The sequence below is a fragment of the Perissodus microlepis genome, chromosome 23 (genome assembly GCF_051167445.1).
Source record: "Perissodus microlepis isolate ML-2025 ecotype Zambia chromosome 23, ASM5116744v1, whole genome shotgun sequence".
In the NCBI taxonomy this organism is placed as follows: domain Eukaryota; kingdom Metazoa; phylum Chordata; class Actinopteri; order Cichliformes; family Cichlidae; genus Perissodus; species Perissodus microlepis.
The window spans coordinates 15538452-15563967 of NC_140482.1; the positions used below are offsets into that span (position 1 = coordinate 15538452).

At 41.5% G+C, this 25516-nt stretch overlaps 1 protein-coding gene across 2 annotated transcripts in view; it reads right to left on the minus strand.

Annotated features, from left to right (window-relative positions):
• The window catches only part of ncam2a (neural cell adhesion molecule 2a), a 411246-nt gene extending 386366 nt beyond the window's left edge, over window positions 1-24880 (minus strand). The window contains exon 1 of one of the 2 annotated variants that reach the window (XM_084921573.1): window positions 24655-24880. In XM_084921573.1, coding sequence (XP_084777699.1) covers window positions 24655-24706 — 52 coding nt within the window. In that variant the 5' untranslated portion in view covers window positions 24707-24880. The remainder of the gene's footprint in view (window positions 1-24654) is intronic. The other variant, XM_084921572.1, reaches the window with a different exon arrangement.
• Between the last annotated feature and the right edge of the window lie 636 nt (window positions 24881-25516).

Genomic DNA, 25516 nt, shown 5'->3' on the forward strand with positions numbered 1-25516 from the left:
GATGAAAGTGATAAAAAAATAGACATCTCTCTCTTTCTTTATTCTGACATTTAACTAATTCAAAAGATATTTCAATATTTATTTATCTAAAACAAAACAAGTTTACTCTAAATTCATGTTTAACAGTAAAATGTTTTTTCCCTAAAGTGTATGTAAATATCTGGTTTTAGCTGTGAATATACTGCTGTGTATTGAAATTCCTCTTGTTCTGCATAGAAATATACTGAACAACATAAAAAGCATAATATATAAAATAACATCTACCTGAGTTTTTTCTTTGAAAGAAGCCCCTTATGCCCATTGTTCTGTTCATCAGTACATTACTGAAACTGATTTAAAGTGCTTTGTTTAGCTGTTGAGGGTAACAACTGAAAATATGAAATAAACACACATGTAAGCTAAGACTCTCTAAAAAAACAGCACTGTTGTTGTTCGGCTTTTTATTTCGCCACTTGTTGATTCACTCGAAGAGCAAGTAACGTAATATGGGTCAAGTGATCAGTTTGATATCAATCTTTTGTGATACACTGTCATATTTACATTATTTGTACAGTACGAATGATTTGCTTTGGTACCTGGTCAAACTTAAGCTCTCCTCTGTCTGCCTGGATGCACAAACTCACAGGCAGCAGCTTCTCCCCCCTCGCTCACGTGAGTAAGTGCTGTGCTCAGTTGCCTAGTGCCTGAGCTCGGATCATACCAAAATTAGGGGGAATTTGCGACTGTGCGCTATGTGCTTTGAATATTGTGTGTAGTTTTTGTTTTATACAGTTGTCAGTCAGGCCTCTAACTATGAAACAAATTACACTCCAAAAGACCCCGGGCTTCTGAAAAAATGACCTGGGCTTAAGCCCAGTAAGCCACCCCCCCGCTCCGCCGATGGTTGACTCCATATCTCCCAACCACTATGGCTGTATCCCAATTCAGGGTCTGCAGCCTCAAAGTACGCAGCCTCAACGATCCTCAAGGGCCGCGTACTTAAAGACTGCTAAGGCCGGAAGTGCGAGGCTTGTGAAATGGGACGGTCTAGCCTCCATTGCGCTGCCCAGGTTGCCTAGCAACCACGATACTAACAGCTGGAAATGTTTCATACAGCATTGTTTGACAGAAATGAAGGAGAAAATCTTTTGTTCATTTCTTTGTTTGTTTCTACATGAGCTTTGATCATTCTCTGGAAGATTAAGGTCAGCTATTGAACGGCGTATATTTTAAAGTAAAGGCTCTAAAACCAAGTTAGTACAAACGTCACTAATGTCACGTAACTTTGCCGACATGTGGCCAACAGTAATGTTTTAATGTTCTTCGTTATTAAACATTTGCACATAAATAGGTGACATAATATTCAGTACTTACTTAAAGTTTACTCTTCGGGCACCCCTCTTCCTCCGTTTTTTTTCCCGGCAAAATTATCCACACCCACCGCCACGCTATGCATTCTGGGATATGTTGGGCCACGAAGTCTACACCGCCACATCCTTAAAATTCAGGGAAATGAAGGACGCATTTGAGGGCCGCATTTCGAGCAGCCTTCAAATTGGGACAGCCTTCGTCGCGTCGCTGTGACATAATCGGCCTTAAAATGCGGCCTTTAAGGCTGCAGACCCTGAATTGGGATACAGCCTATGTCCATCTGAGACAGCAAGACCAAGACAAGACCGAGTGATCCGAGAACAAGACAAGACCAAGACCACGTAAAAGTGGTCTCGAGACATCCAACTCTACCTACGGCCACGAGGGCTGGGTAGTGACCAAAGGAATGGGATTGCATATACAAATGACAGAAATGATCTTCTTTTGGTGAAAAGAACGAGAAGCTAGATCATTTGGGAGAGGCTCAGAGTAGAGCTGCTACTCCTTCAAATTGAGAGGAACCAGTTGAGGTGGTTTTGTCATCTAACCGGGTCATCTCCAATGCGCCTCCAGGGTGAGGTGTTTCAGACATGTCCCACCGGGAGGAGCCCCCAAGGCAGACCCAGGACACGCCAGAGAGATTACAGCTTTCATCTTTCCTTGTGTCTGCCTGGAAGAGCTGGAAGAGGTGGTTTAGACTGCTGCCGTTGTGACCTGGGCCCAGATGAATGGAAGCAAATTGTTTTGATCACATATTCATGACGCTTAACATCCTATATGAAGAAGCGGTGTTGCATTCAATTTTCTATGCTCTTTATAGATCTTTATCTGATAATGTCTCTAGTTATTGATGCCGTGCAGAAGAGTCCAAGTCAAAGAATGCTTCAAATGCCACTTTTTATGTGCGCACAGATAGAGCCTGAAGCAGAAAGATTTAACAAAGAAAGCTTTCAGTCTCTGTTTTGATACTAGTTATCTCTGACTTGGGTTCTAGGTTGTGTCCATCCAGCTAATGCAGAGAAACCCCGACTATTTTGAACTGGCTTTGCAGTACACCCCTCTAGGTATGTTGAGATTTGCATTTTCAATTTAACTTCTTGTCATCAAAGCACATGTGAGTTGTGGATGGTTGATCAGAAAAAAAAAACAAGCAATTAAAGCCTTGTTTCCCTCAGTGTTATGTCAGTTTACACTAAATAATCAACCCTGTCCTCCAAGATTGATATCAATGGTGGTTAAAACCCTGCTGCCGCTTATCAGAGCCAGGATCATGCTACCAGGAGGGTCATTATGCTAAACGCCATCTTTGTACACACTACTGCAGATCCATTACGCACATATGCACATGGTGTCACAACCCTGATCCCTCTAACCGGCCCCCACTGAGGTTCATATGCCGTGGTGCTGTCGCTTCTGGCAGCTCCCGGCACAATAACCCAGTCAGCAGCTTACCAGCGATAGCATCACTGGCAAACAATGGCCACTTTTTCTGCCTCGCACACTGACGCAGGGCTATTTTTCATGACTCGCTAGTTTAAAATGGGCGAACATGTGGAGTTTGTGGTCAAAGCACATGAGCTGTTGTCAGATGAAGGCAGAAAATACTTTTTTTCCCCCCAATAAACTCTTCTAACACTTTTGCAAGCCTGTCATACACTTTCAGTTTGATGGACTTCCTCGGTGAGCCCAGCGGAGTAAACCCGAGTTTGATTCGAGCATCGGGAGGTGAAGGTTCGATATCACGGCGTGCAGGCTTGCTTCTTCGACAAACAGCAGCGGGGAAAATAGCGTTACAAGATAGGTGTCAAGAGTGAGGCGAGAGTGAAATCTGAAGCGACTTTACAGTACAGCTCCCGCAGAGGTGGGAGCAGCTGATTTCTCCCGCTGCTCACATGTCAAGCTGTTTTCGTGAAAGTTCACGCTGAGCCGCGGCTCGCACCACCCGTTTCACGCAGATGTACACCCAATGCATGCTGTCAGATAATCAGCATACCAAATCGCACGACAAGTCGCCGGATTGTAAAATGTAATGAATTCTTAGTTTGTGCCGCAGAGATCAGTGTATTCAGAAATTTACATTTCACATTGAACTCAGCGGTGAGCGTTACACCCTTGAACTCGCTCGGTGCTCATTTTCAGCTTTTCTTCCTTGCAGCTTTATAAAATTTCTCCCAGAAAACCGCAGGAGCTCTGCAGCTCTGTGTGGCCAGGAAGACGCCGCAGATGGCTGAACATGTTGAGTACGGGTACAGTGAGTGTATCTGCCTCCCTGTGAGCCACTGATGGACTATCGGGCTGTCTCATGATCACTTACTGAAGTAGGAATCCCGCCAAGTGATTATGATTGGACTATAATCGCAAGCTAGCTGGGAGGTCCTGATTTTGATTCAATGTCTGAACTTTTCTCCTCCACTCATCTGATTTTCTCGTCATTGCAGGGATGGCTGAAGGTTAAATTAAAACTTTATTTTTTTTGTAATTATCTCAAGATTTCAAGCCGAGGGCTGGCCATAACACCGCACTAAGGGATTCCAAGAAATTTCAAATACGTGTGTGTGCGTGTGTGAGAAAGAGAGGGAGTGGCTCTGACTGCATGCCTGCGTGCATGTTGTTTTGCATATAGTTTTGCTGATGCGGGCAGATATGGGCACTGCATCTTCACTCAACGTTCCGAGCCTTGAGCTAGAAAGGGGCACAACCCAAAAACAGCAGAAATCAAAGCGTAAGCAAAATCCTGAAATAAATATGCTCACAAACAAAAACACACAGCCGCAATCCCCCTACCTCCTCCCCTCGTCTGGCTTATAACTCATTTTCCACTTTAGCAGCTCCTTGCAAGAATCATATTTGATTTACACACATACACACAGTGTCAGGTTTTATAGTGGGATAACCGAAGCGAGCCACGTATCCTCTGCACACACATACACACACACGGAGAGAGAAAGCCCTGTCGAGAAGATGCAGTACTCAGGTGATGAAGCCTCAGAGTCACGTTGTCCAAATCTATAAAAGGTAAAAGACTCCCATTTAACAACCTTGGAGTGACACAGCATCCACCAGAGTCTGGGCCATGCGTCACGCCGAGCACCATGCGCTTCCATCACAGCTAACACTTTCAACTGGCCACAAAATCAGAGCGTGATACCTCTCCACATAACAAATCAAGGCACAGCACAGTCTGGGATACTGTAGCAACTTTGTCTTTCTGTTTCCTGTTTTCTCAGGTTACACAACTGAGGAGTTATGTAAGCCCTGTGCTAAAATTGGGGCAAAGCAGATGTGCCACACATCTACCTACCTACCCAAAAATGATAAGGAGAGCAGGCATACTCAGGGGACCGGTGGGGCATTGGGGGAAAAAAAATCCCAGGCTTGTGTTTGGGTAACAGTTTGTAACAAGTCAGAGCTGATTGGGACGTTGTTGTGCTATTGATAAAAAGAATCGCAAGCTATTTCTAGACCTTTTATCAGTCCGTGAGTGACGTGAGAGACACTCAACTGGCGGTGACAGTAGTTGTTTCCGAGGATCCTCAGTCAACACAAATGTATGCACAAAAATCCCCAAAACGAATAAGATTTTTCAATTACTGCAGTTAAAAAAATAATAATTCTATGTAAATTTCACCAATTTTGGTACAGAGCTCCATGTTTTCATTACTTCAGTTGTGATGTTGCTTTTAAAGAAAACAGCTTGGGAAGAAAAACAGAAAAAAATGCTGGTGTGGTGGATATGCATATGAATTTATGTATAAATTAAGTTTTTAAATTCCTGACAGATGGAGCCTCAGAATGTAAAAATTTAAATGTTGCAAAGTGTCAGTGTGTTGTGTCAGTGTTCAGTGCTGTGAACAACAACTTGCTTTTTTTGCGTTCAGCTGCTAGTGAGGGGAGGGGCTGTGTGAAGCTGTATGTCCACTGGAGGAGGTGAACTGTTGGCACCAACGCTGTTAAATGAATGTCTAATCCAATAGTCATTTTTAGTATCGATTTGCTTCGCAGTATTGATTTTCTGGAACCCCACTTGCTAGATACTGTAAGCCAGTCACTTATAATACTGTAAGACGAAACATGCTGTGCCCATAACTCATCATTAAAACAATTTTTAATTAACTACAATAGCTTACAATGGTTGTCTATATGGCAAATGAATACTACATCTTGCTGCGTTCAGAGGATTCTACTTTCTACTCCTACCACTACAAGTCTCATTCATCTAAACACACATATTCAGTTTTCTTTTTGCCTATGCACACATTCAAACACCAGTGGATACATCGTGTTCAGCATTTTGCCACAGGTACTTTGGCATAGATATCAGAAGAGTCCTGGATTGATCCACCAACCTTCCAACTGATAGTTGACCCGCTCTAAGACCTGAGCTACAGCCGCCTTATTCAACAATAAACGTAGCTGGAAACTCTTCAGTTTTCTTATCAAATTATTTTCTGAGAAGTGTTCTTGTATTTGATCAAATCTGCCTTTCTCAAGTTGGCAACAACTTTAAAGGAGGACTGGTAGGACCTGTGAATTATGTTGCTGTGTCTCCAGACAGTGGAAAGAATAACAGATTAAAAGTGCAATATAGTCTAAAGAGTTTTAAATCAAATTATCTTCTATATACACACACACACATTACCAATCCCTGGTTGCTCCTGATTACCATTTATTTGTATGAGTTCCCCTGCTTCTGCTTTGAATTCACCAGACTCAAAGCATATGGGTTTGTTCACTTATATTTTCCATGATAAAAACTGATAAGCTATTGCTTTTTTCAAAAGGATTGGGTGATACGGTGAAATCATATTCCACCTAACCCTATGTCAAATGTGATAATCCCTTTCTACCGACCTCTGAAGTGATCATTCAAGACATTTTCTATTTCTTTTGCTTTTTTGACAAAGGTATCTCTACTTTCAATAAATGAAGAGATTTGTTTGTTGAGTGCAAAGAAGCTTTTTCCTATCAATTTTTGTTGCGTTTGACTATAGAAGAGAATGGTTACATTTTTGGTTACATAATTCCACTTTTTATTGCATTTCTGTCTACCATGCAACCCCTTTTGAGAAAAATGTAAAGCCCCGTGTAGCTTTATTTGTACTAACTCCACATACAGCTTGAGCAATAATTGTTTTGAAAACATTCTTTTTTGTATTTTTGGTATTTATTTTTTTTGACAGGTTCGGATTGGAAGGAGCAGAAGCGGTGATCGGTATTCATAAAGCTAACAGACAGTCATTCTTGGAAGGAGGAGGACCAAAGTGAAGGAGAAAAGCAAAATTGTTTGCTGCACTGAGACAATAGATCAATAGGACCGGTCTGCAGCATGGTGTAAATTTGTTACACTGTACTGTATCTCTGGCAAACAACACAAGGCGGACTTCAAAGTACAAACAGTGGAATTCTTTATGTCACATAGGCAGAAATAAATTGCTTATAGGGTACTGTGCAGAAGTTTTAGGCACTAAGTGAAGAAGCTTCAAAAATAATGCAGTGAATGTTCTTTCGTTATCTCTAACTTTACAAAGTAAATGGAAGCACATCAAATCTGTGTCTGATGTGAGCGTACTTTGCCTTTAAAATGGGACCAATTCTCTTAGGTAGAGTTGTGCACAGTTTTTCAAGGCAGCCTGGTCGTTCCAAACATCTTGGAGAGTTCTTCTTTGATTAAAGCTCTCTCAGAGTCTTCTGTGTCATGTAATCCCAGACTGACTCCATCATGTTGAGATCAAGGCACAGTGGGGGCCCACGCCATCTGTTGCAGGACTCCTCGTTCATCTTTTCACTGTAGATAGCTCTTTATCACTTTGGCTGCATGTCTTGGCTAAAACACTTGCACAGTAGAGTTGGCGTGTCTGTCTGGTTGCATTTCTGCACAAATAATGATTTCACATGAAAAATTCAGAACTGACTAAATCCGTGACCTCAGCCCCAAAGACTTGCACACCGGCTGGTGCATTTTTTAGATTCCCTGCAGTCGTGTGATCGTGTTTATAAAAAACAGTAAAAGCAACGAAAGAATTTAACATTTAAGGCGTTTCGACAGTGTTAAAATTCTTTTGGCCATGAAATGATAATTTCAACTCACGGGCTGTTTTTTTTTTTGGTGTTGTATTTTAATTTCCCCACACATAATTACACAGAGTTGAGAGTAAAAATATAAACTAATGCTTCACTGAATAGCCTAGTGTTCACCTAAACTGAATTTAGATCCTTTTTTAAATTCATGTTCTTCTTTCCCGGCCTCTCAAAAAATTGTTTGAAAACCACTGCACTAAAGGAACTTCAATTCAAAGTCCCTCTTTATTATTTTTCATCATTTAAGTGTAACAGTGAGAAGAATTCATTATGGAAGACGAAGTTTTTCCACTAATTTAAACTCAATAGATGGAAATGAAAAAATAAATGGTTTTTTTGGTCTTTTTTGTATTCATTCATCAAGTCCCCTTCGACTTGATGAATGGATTCTAGTAGAGGAACAAATGATGGATGGAAACAACAGCCGTGTTTTATGGCTGATTTCACTGAAAAACAAGTATTTCAACTTAATGGTGAAACTGAGGGAAGAATCTAAAGTCAATAGACTTCATCCCAAGAGGACCATCAGTGTGTGTAATTTTATTCAGTGGTTGTTGAGTTCTCTCAGAAGCAAAGTAGCATACCAACCAAACATCAGATCCACACTGCCATCAATACACTGCTATTAGTAGTAGTACATTAGTATGCAGAGTACAGTGTTGGTCAGGTGTTTGAATACACTCATCATAGGCACTCTAAAAAAACAAGAATCCGACGCACAACTTATTTATTTTGGATTTTCTCTAATGCACACTACAATACAAGGCATTTGTATTGTCCATGTGGGTAGCTGCAGATTTTAGTCAAGCTTGAAGGTGTTGGAGCAGGGGCATTTTTATTGGTCAGCACTCTCATGGTTCATGGTTCTGTTAAACTAGCTTCGCTGTGGATGGTGAGGCTGGTGTTCCAGCAGTTTACAGTCCATGGCAGACTGGAGCCTTGGTGGTTCCCAGATTGTTCCTGAACATCCTAACCAAGTTCCTCTCAGCTGAAGGTGACAGTTGGTGTCTTCTTCCAGACCTTGGCAAAACGATGGCACAACCAGATAACTTGCACTTCCATACAATTGTTTAAACTGATGATGATGATGATCAGTTATTTAGAAACACTCCTAGAGACATTCCCAACTTGGGTAAATCTACAGTTTTCCTTCTTAGATCTTCACTGAGTTCCTTTGATTTTCCCATTGCTCATATCAGTCCAGTGAGTGCTGCCAAAAAATTCCTTTTTATGCTGGAAAGAGAAACTACCAGCTATAGTCAATAGTGATCATTAATAAGAAGTCATTAGGCATTGGCCTTGTCAAGTTAAGAGACACTGCAAAACCTTAAGCACCAATTACTATGAAGATATTTGAGCCTGCATGTATAAATTCAAACGTGTGCACTCAAAGTCATGAAAGACGATTGCCGGCCATCATTCATCTTCCAGCTGTGGATTAGATCAAAACGAGTGATCTTGTAAATGGCTTTTAAATACCCTGCAACATGGCAAGCATTAAAAAAATGCTTTGACTTAAATATTTTCTAAAACTGCTATTGTGCAAAATGTTAAAGTGAGACAAAGAACGATTCGTTATTCTCTCGCTGTATGTATTTGTACACTGTGTTACGCCACAAGCAAATATTCCACGCCAGGTTTTAATTAACTAGACTTTGTGACAAAATATGAATCAGTACTGTATGTTTTGTGTCCAGTGAGTTGAGTGATTAGTCGTTGTGTTAATCCTCGCTCAGAGGCATGCTGTTGTGAGGGAGTTGGTTGCTGTGTCTAATCTCGGGCATTGCAAAGATAATGATAAGAGTAAAGCGGGCCTCAGGGGCGCACCACTTTCCACATTTGTCACCAACCATTTCACGCTGTTGTCAAACGAGTAAGTGAGAAGAAATATGCGAGCCAATAAATCAAGAATCTGAGATGAAAGGAAACAATGTCACCACATTCTGAATTTTTAATTGATATCATTTATAGATTCATATGGATTGAAAATGTCACATAGCAAACTGTATGAGCACTTTAGGAACCATCCAGTGATTATTGTGTAATTCACAATCAAGCATGCACAAAGGCACAAAACGATATGTATGGTGCACTTTGAAATGGGCAAAAAAGGAGACAATGCATGGTGCTAATTGAAGCTGGATGAGCTTGGGCAGGCCTTTGAACATTAAGAAGGGAGGTGCAAAGGTGGGGAAGCAGTGGGCAGAGTGTTACAATCACACAGGTTATTTGGGGACTCTTGGGAAAGTAGAGGGGGACCTCTGTGAACTCCTCATTTCTGTAGGGCTTTATGTAGCGTGACGGTTCCAAATGAAACTCCCCGATCATGTGGGAGTGCTCTATTAATTTGTGGCTCAGGCCGCCTCCCCAGGGAGATAGCTGCAACAGCCAGTGCTGCATTCCCCTTTGCAGCTTCCAGCAAAGCTTCTTGTTGCTTATTGACTGAGGAGGCGCACTGCAATGTTTCTTCACGTCCACGGCTGCGGCTTTTTGCCTCAAGAGCCGAGACGATCTATCATTTCTCTGGTCACCTACTCCAGACTTTACAGGATGGATGAAAAGCAGCGTGAAATAAAAGCAATCTTGGTTCTCGGAGCAATACACAGGCTTTAGCTAGCTGGAATTCACACTGTTCCTACAACATGGCATGCCCTGAGAAATCTAATCTGGGTCTGTTACAAAGTCCTGTTGAAGTATGACCACAATAACAGGAATTTCAAGCCAACAAGATAGTAGGGTTAGAAGCAACCCTCTGGGAATGGGTGCCAAAATTGGATGAACACGCACCTTAAAAACAGATTTTTCAACTGTGAATTAGTTTAACACAAGGGTGAATATGCTGAAGTTTAGAAGTGTTAGAAAATGCTCGCTGTTAGTTTTGGATTCCGTACATCATGTCACAAAATTTCAATCCCATGTTTCCCTGAATGCTGGGATCATGTTTCGGTTGGTGGGAGGCTCGGTACATTCAGGACTGATCCAAAACAATGAGTGAACAAGATCACAAGACTCTCTTAAGACTCAGACCCTGAAGCCTACATGGTCACATGAAAGGACACAGGCAAACTTTCCTGCAAAAAACTCCCTCAACTGCTTCTCCATATTTCAGTGTTCATCCAGTTCATCCATTAAGTATGGATAAGCAACTTGAATGTGGTCTGAAGGAAAGCAGTGGTAAAGATCCCCACATTCAGCCTTTCTGTGCATGAATGAGCGGGACTATGAAATGTGAGGAATCTTACTTCACATGGAAAGACAGCATGTCACTAAATGTATCTTCTGATCCAAGCAAAGATAACACAGGTTCTTTAATTACTAAGAAATTCTTTGTGTATTCCCATGGAGGCTCATGTCCTTGGGAACTCTATGGATGGTGGGTGGGAAGACAACATTCCCATCGTACTCACAGTGAGAGTAGGCCAGCAAGGATGCTGCACAGATATACAGAGTAATTAAAAACACGCCTACACTTTGTCTGGTGCACCTTATGAGCGCCTGCAGGATGATTATTATAACTTTGAGAGATAACAACACACTCAAAACAACAAATTCATGAGCACCGTGGTTCAGAAGAGACTCAAGCAACATAAAATCCATAGGTGTTAATAACTATATTGAGAAACGGAAAAAAAACCCAAACATCATTAGCTTTCCGGGTAAATAACATTAAGCATGGATGCTGCTTGAAAAGCTTCCCACGTAGGGGGAGAACAGGATATCTTCCCCCTACAGACCCTGGTGATGAGATTCGTGTGGGAGGACCACGAAACAGAGCGAGCACATGAAAAGAGGAAAAAATGAAAGAGGGGGGAGAAAGTGAAAGAAAGAGGACTCAAACGAGTAAAGGATAAAAACAAAAATAAGCTGGCCCACATTGCATTAGGAGATTCTGTTTGAAGATTGTCTGGCATGGAGAGGCAATCAGGAGAGCAGAGGCTGCTTGGCCTCACTGTGAGCTATTCTGCTGCGCTGCGACCACATCTCAAGTGTCCCTCCTCCTCCTCTTTCCCCAATCTCCCTCTCATCTATCGCTCACTCTCCTCTCATCTATTCCTCATCAAGAGCGGCCTCCCATAAACAAGGATATTGGCCACCGGGCAAGAAATCTGAGAGGAGTGATCCCTTTTTCTGGATGGTCCCTGCATCATTTCCTAGCAGAACGAATTCCACAAGGACGCCGGCAAACCTAAAGTCTTCTAATGCAGGCAGGTACCAGTGGGGAGGGGGAGAGAAAAGGAGGGAGGAGGGGGGCTACACCAGTTCACTGCTTAAAAGACCATTAGGTATTGTAAGATGTGATTGGCAGCTGGGATGATCTCCTTGGGCGGGTCAGCACCGGGACCACACGCTATTCACTAGAGAGTCCATCAATCACAATTTGGCTTAATTAACCAGCAAGCATGGCAAGCCAAGGGCCCACTGTCTGGATGGATGGATGGATGAATGGATACAAGGAAATATGATAGATTCAATACAACACAGTACAGCAGAAGATAATTTAATACTGTAAGCCCACAGGAAAACTCAGATAGCAAGGCAAGCAGAGAAAAAGAGGACACAGCCAACCGAGCATCTGGTTCACATGACTCAGTATAGCTTTTTGGTTTGATTTTTTTCCATCTTCGCCTCATATGAGAGCTGATTTAATGTATTTATTCCTGCTATTTTATTAAGGCTTCAATCCTGCGAGGGCTAAGTCACCAGTGATAATAAGATGCGACCCTACCGCTATGGAGAAACAATAACAAGAACAATAAAATGTAAGTAGTTTTTTGTTGTGTGAGTTACAATGCTCTCTTTCCGTTCATTGGAAATACTTGGGAGAATCATTTTCATAAGCAAAAACAATAACCAATGATAGCTGGGATAGGCTTCAGCCATCCCAAGTGCCTGAATTGAGTAAGAGAATAGTTGGATGTACTGTGAGCTTTTCTGTACAATAAGGGTGTTCTGGGTTAATTTTGATGGATATTAAATCTACCAGTGTGGGTCAAATGACGGAAAGGGGGTTCAAGGGGGAGTGTCTCAAGAACTGTCTATGTCTCTGTCAGCTTTTCCCACAGAGACAGGCACCTGCTGGTCTTTGAAGGATCACGGGAGAATCTCCAAAAAGTGCAATACTAAAATAGCACAGGACTGATCGTATGTGATGCACTTAACGAACAAAGATCGTACACAGGTCAGAGAGAGACAGTGTCCTGATACAGACACTGAAAGAGTGGCATGGTGGTGGAGTGGTTAGCACTGTCACCTCAAGGTCAAGGTCCAGCGGTATGTTCACTTAACTCATGATTCTAAATCGGTCATGGATGTGAGGTAGATGAAGCATGTAGAACAAAGTGCTGTATGAACACATGTATAATCAAGCTTTGAGTGATCAGTAAGACTATATAAATACAAGTACATTGCAATCATTCCACCCACTATCAAAATAAGCTAAAAATAACCAAATTAGAAGCCATTCATTTTAAGCTAATAGAGATTTATTCTGAGTCAACTGACGTTACACTAAGAGCTAACTGAGATTAAAACAGATCAAACGAGGGGTTGGAGGGAGTCATAAGATTATAAAAAGCAGCTGAGGTGAAATTTCTAAGAGTGTGAGAAAGACATTTTGCAAGTCCTACACACAGACTTCCTACCACTGCTTTGAGAGTTTGAAATAGGAACGTTTTGTGTTCTTAGTGTTAATTAGTGTTGAATTAATTAATAATTAATAATTGATCACCTAAGTCAAGTTGTTAAAGGAGGACTTTTTTTAATGATATAGTAATGAGGACAGTATTTAATGGCTGTAATGTTTATACATGGTTATATAATAAATCCCAGAAGCTTCAGAATGTTCTTGTCATTTTCACTTGAACTATATTTAATGATTTTGGATGTTGTGTTTTCATGTCTTAGGCAAAACAAAATACGATATTGTGTGAGAACGCATTTTTCAAGGCTTAATCGTCTTATTACTGCCGGTTGGTTGCCGGTTCGAGCCCCGGCTCCGACAGTCTCGGTCGTTGTGTCCTTGGGCAAGACACTTCACCCGTTGCCTACTGGTGGTGGTCAGAGGGCCCGGTGGTGCCAGTGTCCGGCAGCCTTGCCTCTGTCAGTGCGCCCCAGGGTGGCTGTGGCTACAATGTAGCTTGCCATCACCAGTGTGTGAATGTGTCTGTGAATGGGTGGATGACTGAATGTGTAAAGCGCTTTGGGGTCCTTAGGGACTAGTAAAGCGCTATACAAATACAGGCCATTTACCATTTACTGGTGTCAGACAGGGTATGTACTAGAGATGGCACGATACCACTTTTTTATGTCCGATACTGATATCATAAATTTGGATATCGGCCGATACCGATATGAATCCAATACAGTGTGTTTTTTAATCAATAAAACTGTTTTTTTTTATATCTTGCTGCTTTTTGTATAAGTTCATACTCAAGTAAAAAAAAAAACACTAAAGCTATTCTGTTATACCTGTATGCAAAAAATACAATGCACCCAAAATATTTCATAGTTCAGAAACACTGATCAATCTAACAAAGTTAAACCTACACCATGCTCCCTATTCTGGTATTTTAAAGATAAGCAACCTAACTAATAGGGTTCTAAAACTCCCAGAAAAAATAAATAAATAAAAAAAATAGGGAACCACCCACCCTCCACCTCATGATGCTTAATTGACGTAATCAACTTTAATTTGGTGCAGTGTGAAAAAAATGCCCAGAAATAAATTATTTTTCAAGAATAATTAAATAGATTCAACATCTTTCTTCAACAGAACTGCAGACTGCACAGATGGTACCTTCCCAAAGGAAAAATTACTATAGCTTACTAGGGTATATTAGACTTAATAGTTACTATATACAGTAATGGACTTCTATACATTTTACATCAGATTAAAACTTTGGGTGTAAGATTCGGATAATTATTTATTAAAATGAGAATGAAAATAAGAAAGAAAAGTATGTCTTTGTGCCCCCCTTTTCCCTGTTAATGCCCTATCGGCCCCCCTGGCTAAACTTTGCTAGATCCGCCCCTGCACAGTTACAGCCGTCAGCTACGTAGAAAAGGATCCTGGTGTAGAAAGTAATATTAAATAAATTCTAACAACAGTTTATCAAGCTTAAACGTGCTGCTGTTGTTCAGCCGCTGGTTTCCTCTTTCTGGTGCAAAGTGGGCAATAAACAAACAAGAGAGACGGACTCGCGACAGAAAAGCCGATTAGCTGATCATTGATCAGTTTCACGATTGAAGTAGCAGCAGGAGAGGGAGGGAGAGAGAAGCAGTCGCTCCATATATCGGTTGTTAAGCTTAATGCGGGAATCCTTTACAAACATTCAGAGATGAACTTACACATTTGCTTTACTTCTCTCTGGGATAACTTCCTCGGAGATGAAATGCCGGATTGGTAGCGAGGCTACAAATACACACAGCCGCTCTATCACGTGACGCATACTGCTGCGACGTGCTACGGTTATGAGCCGAGTTACACTGTGTCGCAAGTTTTGTGAGGTGCTTTTTTGATATTTAATGGAATTGGATTACATTTTTTATTTCTCTCCGATATCCGATCCAGTAATTTACGTCAGCATCGGACCGATACCGATACGTAATATCGGATTGGTCCATCTCTAGTATGTACACATTCTAATTTGATCTGTAGTTCACATTTTAGTATGAACACCATATTTGAAGGAATTCCTGGTCTGGACTTGGCCATTGACCGAAAGGCATTGGTCAATAAAGTTGCTCTTTATACTACAAAGTTGCTGCAGCTTTAACCTCTTTGAAATTGACACAAACCATTACTATGACTTGATCAAATATGAACAGCTCCTCCACACTATCCTGCACCAGGAAGATCTGAACGTTGTTGCAGAGACTTGACACTCCTAACCACTTCACCACTCCATCATCCTTACAAAGCTCAACAAAAATTTATTGCCAGTATTTAATCTCAGAGATGAAGACATATTTCAATCTGTACTAGAGCTTAACTGATATAGAATTTTTAAGACTGATACCTACACTGATATTCGGTGATTTAAATATCTAATATGCCGACACATCGGCCAATACTTATTTTCTTTCAGAGAGATGAAACAAACTGATTTCCATAACATTTGTAATGTGTATAGATTTATTTACTTATTCACACTCTGCCCAGCTGTGCTTGGATCAGCAGTGTTGTAAACTGGGATATTGTAGAGTGCCCTCTGGTGGTCAAACTATGCAATATCAAAACTAATAATAATAATATATAGCAACTCGTGTTCACTCTTTTCTTTTTCACTTATCAGCAGCAAATAGCTAATATCGGCTGACAGTATGGACCCCTGGATCATTCGGAAGGGTTGGAATTTGTACTACATAAGCATTCAGGTACAAACCTGCCAAAACTAAGTTTTAGAATCCAAATATTTTTCACATATTTCACACAAATTTGCAACACACACACACCTTTAAACGTGCTTAAAGTGATTGGAGCCACTCCCTAGCTTGTCTCGTCCCATTGACAGGTGTATCCAAAAAAACCCACACCACTCTCTCATTAGTGTCTGCTAGCCAGCACAGCTACAATTAACATTAGTCCTTTCCTCAATCACCATGATGGACTATATTGACATCCACCAGTCTCCATAAGCCCACACAGCTCAGTCAACACGGGGCCCACATTCATCAGAAGCAGGTTGAGTAATACTGTTCTTTGGCTGTCAATAGATGGCTCTTCTTCATTATGGTTCTACCTATCTCTCAGTGTTCGCACATTCAGCTGTCTTCTAAGCTGTCATCCATCTGTGTCCATCCCACTGCCTTCTGAATCCAAATTTCTTCTGTCATTGTGTTTGTACACCTCCACTCCGTCACCTGCTACAGTCTCTTACGAAATAAAAAAATCCTTTTACCAGTGACTCATAAAGAGGGTTAGCATAACTGTGCGCGCATCTGCTGAGAAGCTTCCAACCAGCGTCTGTACCAATTTACCATCCATTTCAATGCATCTGTCCAATTTCTGTGAAGTTCTGTCTCTTCTTCACTTTTGGGCCATATCCTAGTTTTTACAAAGCTCAGGCTATTTACTGTAAAATCACAGAAAAAAATGCACTCAACATATTAGCAAAAGGCACACTCTTAGGCGTGTTTTAGATGTTTTAATGTGGTGCAAATTTCATTAATGGGATAAAGAGAGGAAAAATTAAAACTTCCTGATGCTGAATGCTTTGGAAAAATAATTGGCAGCGCTACAGAAAAAAATAGAAGAAAAAAAACATATGCGCCATCATTATCACTTCAAATATGTGTTAGTCAGGGCTTGACAGGTGTACGTGACTGACAGTTTCAAAAAAACTGAACAATTTGTTTAAAAGAAAATCATCAGTTTTAAGTGACTTGCTATACCAGGTGCAGTGTAACACAAAGGCAAGCAGAGGAGCAGAAAGAGAAGCTTTTGTAAAGGTTTTTGTGGGGTTATGTTTCTGTTTCATGTGGCAAGGTAATGGTGGTTATTGAAGTGTGAATAATACATATGCATTTCTGAACTACTCTTATACTTAACAATTTAAAAAACACTTATTTTGTCTGTTACATAGAGAAGAAAAGGAAAACATTTGGACATAGGGATAAGCCTTCTTTGTTGCATATAAACACTAAAGTGCAATTCATGTGTTGCAACGTGTCTGTGTCTGTGTAATAAAATTTGCAATTAGCAACTCTATCAGCAGATCCAGTATTTCTGCCAATATTAGCTGTTTGTTGAGGTCTCAGTATCAGCATTTACAAAACCTGATGAATGTAAATTAAACAAGTGGACAAGAGACAGGAAACATGGTCTAATTTTACATTTCAAATATCATTGTTAGTATCAGTTTTAAAAAACATATAATAGTTGGGCGGTAGTTTTTTTTAGCTAAAGTCTTGCCCATTTTATTGGCAGGTCATCTGTTGTTTTAACATTGGAATTGATACATTTTTTTTTTCAAATTAAACAGCTTGTAAAAGCTTAAGGCAATTTCCAAGAGCTCTACTAACTTTTAAATCCATCTGATTAAAACCTTTTCACGTCAATACATGACGTGCCAAGTAGGCCAGAGTTTTGTATATTGTATTCTTCCATTGTAGTATTTTGACTTTTGTATTCTCTTACTTACTAGCTTTTACTCCTGGTTGGTTTAATTGTATTTATATTCTCAGACCTTATTAGTTAGAGTTATCTTGCTTCTATTCCCAGCAATAGTTTGTTATATTGAGTCATCTTGCTTAAATGTTTGTTTACCTTTTGTCTGTGTCAAGTTTGGATGCTTGGTGTTATTTCCTGTTTTATTTTGATAGTCCCACTAGCCTCATAAACTTGTAACCTTGTAGATAAATATTGTCTGACTCTCCCCTTGCCATTTGTTGTGTTGTCCCTCATGCTGTGTGCCCTGTGCATTGTTTATTTTTTCCCATAATTTCCTGGTTTGTAAGTTCCTGGCTCCTGTCTTGCCTGGGTTTTGCATTTTGTTCCACAACGTCCGAGTTAAGCCCCTTTTCCATTTGTACCTGCTCAGATTGACTCGGCACGGCTCGCCACAACTGGTTTTCCATTACAATTTAGTACCTCTAAATATGCGTGGTCCTTGCAACAGCAATGCATCCAACCATCTTGCAATGTAATCAATATGCATTCCGAACTCTACAACAAAAGTAGACATTGAGACAAGAATATACCTGCTGCTTGGTCTACAGCTTTTCGTCACACTTGGGGGAAAATGGCATTATTTTTGCAGCCATTTCCCCCGTTGCCATGTATCAAAAATGGTGGTTTTGATTTTTGCGAATGAGACGCTCACATGAAGTGATGCTACTGACCAGCCAATCGGTGGCATGCAGTCTGACAATGTCGCATTTTAGTACCTGCTCCGATCGCTTGGAACCCCAGCCAAGCAGGCACTAAAAAGTTACCTGGTACCAGGTACTATGACCTAATGGAAAAACCTGAAAATGGTCGCGAACCATGTCGAGTTGATCCGAGTTGGCACTAATGGAAAAGGGGCATTAAAGTCCTGTTCTCCGTGTCCTGTGCTTGGATCAAAAACCTGCCTTCCACACAGCATTACATGATAACAGGATACTGTTTTTAATGGCTCCAGTTTGGCATCTTTCGTGGTTTTCTGTTTGTTTTTTGACAGATTTAACAGATGCACATTAATGTTATCAGTGCTAATCAACATTAAATCAGTGTACATACACACCTACAGTTCAAATAGTTCAAAACAGTAAATTTATGACATCAGATAACACCTTTGCGTTCCTTCACCAGCTTTCCATGAACAGATGTATCAATGTTAATTTTAAAAATAAAACAAAAATGTGAAAACATGGCTTTTACAGCTCACTACAAATGGATAGATAACACAAAATGGTGGCATCATCTGAGTAATATGGGTGACATCACCAAAAATAGTCAGTTTTTCAATAGTCTGTCCTAAAAACAGAGCAGCCGAGTCAAAGAATGGAATGAGCAGGATCTCTTCTCCAATTTAATGCTGCATTATGTCATTTAAATTAAAAAAAAAAAAGTCTCATGTGATTCACGTCAGCCCACTGTGAAGCAAAACCCAAGGCGTTAGTGCAGATATTAATGCGGTTTAAGTGGGTCACTCAAAACATACAACACAAACCAGAGCGGTTCTGAAACACTGCTGCCATTTGCCTGATTCCTCTCTTCTTCATTTAATCGTGCCTTCGGGCACCCATTCCTAAAAGTCAGGCCCAGACCGAGTGGGTTGCATCCCCTGAGGGGATCTGCTTTGGAGAAGTGGCCTGTGAAGTAAGAGTGTGTGAACGCCTGATCTACAGAAATAGAGTGAGAATCAGTAGAGGCAGAGGAAGACCACTGTTACCACTTTCCTCCATCCATCTGACAGTCAGCCTCAGTCAGCCAGTGTGCCCACTGATTCTGTTGTCACCCTGGCATCCTGGCTCTGCCTATTAGCCTGCTAGTTAGACTGACATTTAGACTGGCAGGACACACATAAGCAGGAGCCAAGGGGTCTCCTGCTTGGCGAGCACCAAACTGATGTAAAGCAGTAGACAAACCCACAGGAGTGCGCGGAAACATGCAGCAGCTGCCTCCGCCAATCACATCAGTCTGGCCTAATTTGATTCCATCTCGACAGGATTCAATTACATTTTATTAATTTTGGCACAGTGAGACTCCATAGAGTTTGATTCAATCTCTGGCAATGCAATTTAACTAGATGCAATCAGATTCACTTGAATTGAATGAATTTTTAAACATAATCTCTTCCTGCCTTCCTACACCCACCCACCCCACCCCACCCCTCATATAAATCTTCCTGTTGCTCACTCCATCCTGCCTAATTTTCCCTTTCTGGGATTCAGAATATAGGATTTAATGAGCAATGCCAAGCTCCTCCTGCAAGAAGACCCCGACTGCTTAGTGCATTTTCTTGGCTTCTGCTTGGGAGAGACTCCCCGAGGAGAACATTAGTCACGTCCATGATAATAATGGGTAATTTGACTGAAAAGAGACCGAGGTTGGCAGAGGGCATTATTGAACATGCTGCTGTTTTTGCTTCATGGATTTCAAATGACTTGAGGTTTTTCAAAATATGCCAAATGTTCACATAGTGGAGCGCATTGCTGGAATGCCATTTATCCCCTCAGCACCGCTGATATAACTTAAGTTACTTAAAAGCCCAAAATGTGTCACTACAAGACAATCGGCCTCCTTATAAGCATGAGCGTACAGCTATCTTAACCCCAAATGCTAATTGTGTTTACGGAGTTGCAGGCTGAATATGGCTTGCAAACAAACAACACTCCAAACTACCTAAAAGCAAGAGAGTTAATTCCATTCACGAGTCTGCAGATGATCATTAACCTTTCCAATAAGGATTTTACACTCATAGAAGGATTCTGAAACTTTACACTTCCAACCACAGATGAGGTTTCAGCCGATTGTTATTGTTAATGTTTTTCTCTTTTCTTTTCTTTTTTTTTTTGGGGGGGGGGTTGATCTCTTTTTTAGGTACTTTTGACTCTTGTAGTAGAAATTAGAGTTTGGTGGATCGATCCAAATATCGATAGTATCGATATTAACGCTGGTATCGGTATTAGATCGACACAATACCCAAACTTCACTTACACTAGTAGCACCTAATCAAGAACCAATCCTGCACATTTACACTGAAAGATAGGAGCTCGTCCCCAAAAAAGTAGCTGCAATCATCTATATTGTAGCTATGGGAAGGGCGCACCCACACAGAACTCTCGGCTGTGATGCCCCCACCCCACCAATTTCACTACATATTCTCTAACCTCCTTCTCAAAAGGCACAGACAGAACTGGTTCCAAACTGAAAGCAAAAAAGGTATTTAAAGGCAATTTGATTCTATTTGTGCTCACTTTCTGTCTGATTGTGGTGCTCAGTGGTTTTTCTAAATTCTCTTTGTGATCTTTGTGGTCATTTGCCATTGCTTTGTCGTTTTGAGGATCTTTGCCCATCAATTATAGCCTCTTTGTAATAGCTTTCTTTTCATTTTAGCTTGTTTTGCAGCCATTTCACTGACATTCTTGCAAGAAAAAAGAAAAAACTTTCACTTTGAGCAGGAAGCCTGGTCCATGGACGCCCTGATCCATAAAGCATTTTGTTCTGTGGCACTGTGGTTTTTGTATAGATAGTGGGGTTATTTACAACGCACATACATTTGTATCCTGGAGCTGTTCATCGCAGGCAAGGTAACACAGCCTACGCTTTAATAATTTAATAGTTCTTCAGTCTTTCAGTTTGGAAAAAGAAAAAAAGTAAGTTGCACATGTAGGAAGTAAAAATATATATATATGTGTGGCAGCGTCATATCTAAAAGTGTCTGATCATTTCCTTTCCTTTATTTCTGTCATTTCATTCCCAGCAAGCTGACAAAACCCCTGCGGCACAGATGCTTGGCAGTTCTTTGTTTTTCACGTATCCAGGTGTTATAACACTCTCCTCCTGTCTTACACGCCACGTACAAATTCGATGCTGAGGCTCGCACAGATTGAGTGCTAAAGGGCACAAGGAATAAAAAAAAAAACAAAAACAAAAAAAACTTGCAAGCAAATAAATAGCATATCCATAACACCGAGATTGCCCTTTGTACAATCCAGAGCCCTGCTGACTCTAGCCGTTCCTTAAATTGATTTCTCGTATGCAGCTGCCTCGAGGGGGCGATTCCATTTTCATATATACACTGGCTCTCTTTATATGTACGCCAGCACACCTCCCCCCCCCCAGTTTATTAGTCAAAGAGAGACACAGGCTATTTCATTTGTGAACAGCTTTGCATGCCTTTAAGAGGAGTTTATGACTGGTCTTGCATTTTGTTAAGAGCGATGTGCGGCATGGTGAGAAACTTTTGGGGGGGAAAGAAAAAAAATTTCTGACATTAACAGCTGCTGTAAAGACAATTCATTCATGGCTTGAGGATGAGCGCAACACAAACATGAGGCCAAGTGTGTGACCCTCGCATGCTTGTGAGCAAGTGCACAAACCGGAGCAGGATGTAAGCAAGCCTCCAACATGCTTAAGCCCAGGCTCAGTGTGTGTGCAGTGAGAGACACTTAAGTGCAGGGGCATAAATCTTCCAAACCCTGAGCCACTGACATTTCCCTCCCCAAGAGACACTGCGAAATATCTTAATTACGCCACTTAACATCACATCGGTGAGTCCCGGGCGAGCCCGAACGAGCATATAATTCATTGTACTAAGCGTCTGTAAAAAGCCAAATACATACACCTTCGAGGATGCGAGTGCAGGGCAGGAGGCGAGCTGGGACTTCAAAAGCAAATGTTTTCCTTTAGGAGCCCAGAGAAGGCATCTGCAGAGTTAGTGTAGTAGGAGTACAGGGCACCGAGCTGACTCCTGGAAGAAACCAAAGCTGTTGATGGGAAGTGGTGGTGTGTGTGTCTGTGGTGGGGGGGGAGTAAAACCTCTTTCTGGCTTTACTCCCTTCACTGATGGATTAGTGTCTGTTCAAAGGCCCCACACTGATAACAGACACAGAGAATCGAGCATCCTACTCATACTCCTACCCCTCGACTCAGAAGCAGTCTTATAATTTGCCTAAGAGCAGATTGTGAGCATTGTCTAACAGGTCAATTTGTGTGGACTTTGCTATCACACTCACATACACACACACACACACACACACACACAAAAAGCTTGATAAGAATGGAAATTGGTTTGGGGGTGGGGTGGGGAGGGTGGTGATGTAATACTCCTGCAACAAAAGGGAAAAATAAAGAGTGCGATGAATATCCCAGTTAGGGCTCTATGAACAGTAGCTGCCTATATGTGTCTTTGTTTGACCTCAGCTGGGATTAAATGTAATAATATACGAACGCTCTGAAGCAACGCCGCTCTCTGAATGCGCCCTCTTCATTTTCCTCTCTATCATAACCCAGCACTTTCTAACAGACTATTGATTAAGCCGGTAGAAATATGAGCTGCCGATAAACTGCACAGTCCTTTTGGAAGTGTCAGGGATAATAAACTGTGGGTGTCTGTGGCCCAGTGTGTCTTGGTCAGGTATGCTTCCCAGTCCTTTGCTGTTGTCAACCAAAACAAGTGCACAGTAACTGGGTTTGAACCCAGAGAAAGCATCTACTCCTTTATACTTTAAAACCATACAGCACTTCCTTTAAATCCACTTTTACCTCTTTAAAACTGTGGCACACATAAACAACTTGATCTACCATTTCCCATTTTGCTTTGGAACCCTGTAAAGCCTCCTCCAGGACCCCCCCCCCCACACACACACACACACACACACACACACACTTTGAGATCCACTCCCCCTCCTGAAAGACTTCAAAGCAAAAACTTGCAAAAGCAGTATCTGAATGCAACATACTTTAACGACTCGTGGCTTATGGCTTCACTCTTGGCACCACTTTGCAGCGCTCTACCCCCACCTGCCGTTGTGCGTCAGGAAGCCAGTGTGGCCACACTCAAAAAAAAAAAGACGAATGTCCTCCTAAAACTCACTCGACTCTTATTTTCCCCTCTATTTTAGTTCTTTGGTTTAATATGAACAAGTGCACAATTCACACCAAGGAAAATGATCACCTTGTGCTGCCCTGTCTTTTTTATTTTTACGTGTACTTATCCAGACGGTGGATTTTCAGTATTTTCCAGTGATTGTAAAGCTTCGGAGACTCTCAGCGAGCGACACGATTAAGAAACACACAAGAACGATAATATTTTTTTTAAGGCAAAGAAATGCATCCGCGTGCACGCAGCAGCCACTCAGGTTACATCTTTATGTTGCCCACAGGCTCGCTGGAGCGCGCTCACTCGGATCACACCGTCACCCCCTTACCCCCTCCCCTCTCCTTCGAATCAGGTGCGCGACGCACGCGGAACCCAATTAACTGAGTAAGTGTAACTCTGCTGTCTCAAATAAGACTAATAAGAATTTTTTTTATCCACACACACACAAAAGAAGAAACTTTGAGAAGCATCACCGCGTCATTAATCTCACATTATCTCGCACTGCCTGCGCGCGAGGTGCAGACGCTGTTGAAGGTGTTGACAAAAACCTCAGTCCATGACAGTGTTTTCTCTACAGTGCTCCTCACAAGACAGAGTGGACAGGGAAGAGTGAAAACACACACACACACACACACACACACACACACACTAACACACACACACGCGCGCGCGCGAAAAAAGGCGGTGGTCTTTGACAGATATGAGTGGATATTGACGTCTTCAGGTGCGCTGCCGGTTTAAGTTGGGAGGAATCAGTGATTAAAGCGGAAAGAAAGGAGAGCTGTTTGCAAATAAGAAAATACAGCAGCGATGTGAAACATGTTTTTTTAAAAAAAAAAAAAAAAAAAACTAATTGGAGTAAGAGATGATATCCTGGGGAAGTATGGAGTGCACTGCAACACCCTAAAAACCCCACAGGACCCCGTCATGATCCCTCTTTTCAGCAGGAAAGCATCCTGGCCCCCCTGCAAGACGTGCTTCAACTACAAAACAACGTCCACTTAAACAATCCACCCCTCTCTCTCTCTCTCACACACACACACACACACACGTACATTCACACTCCCTCTCTCCCCTTCAGCTCGCAGCCCTCTCTCTGGCTGCTGCAGACCGAGATGGCAAAATAACACTCAACTTGTCCACAAAGTCACTAAAGCTCGAGGGTTGCCACACACTCCGGCGCGCATCCCTTTACCTTGGCCGCCGCAGACGAGCACCCCGAGGAGATGGACGAGTTTGAAGATCATTTTCGGGCGGGTTTCGGGGCTGCCGGACGCCGCTTTGAGCTGCTGTAAAAAAACGACAAGGGCGACAAGCACACACGCTCGGCTCCGTTCATCCGCCGTCTTGGGCTCCGCTTGGCGACTGATTTGCCTCAGCTCCTTTCCTTCCCTTCCTTCCTATGCGCGCGCTCCCGCCTCCCTGCTCGTTCACCGTGTTGCTCTGCGCTGAGCCCCCCCCACCACCACCACTACCTTCACACTCCAGCATTATTCTCTCCAACCTCACTGCTGGTGGAGAAGCAAAGCTACGATGGCTTCAGACATGTGTTATGTTTTTGCCTGACTTTATTGGCTTCTTTAAAAAAAAAACAACAGTTAATAATAAGACATATTTAATCAAGCACAAGTTTATCTAGTAATTCTGAGGACCCCCTTGTCTAATAGCTGACCTCACCTCACCTACAATCCACCCTTTATAATCTTTTGTCAGAGAGTGGGCAAATGAAGAGGATTTATGCGCAAAACTCAGAGCTTTCTCTGCAAGGCCATTTCATATTAATGTCCTAAATCTTATCATTTATTGTTAATTAGCCCCGCAATAGACAGGTGTACTTTTATCCACTTTTAACGTAGTTTTTCCTGTGTTTTTACATATATATTTTTTTATTTATTATTATTATTATTATTATTATTAGCAGTAGTACTACTACTACTTAATAATAATTAATATATTTATATATTGTTAGTATTTTTCCTCTTCTTCTTATAATTATTTGTTTATTTTTGTATTTTATGTTCATACTTATTTATTTACACACACACACACACACACAC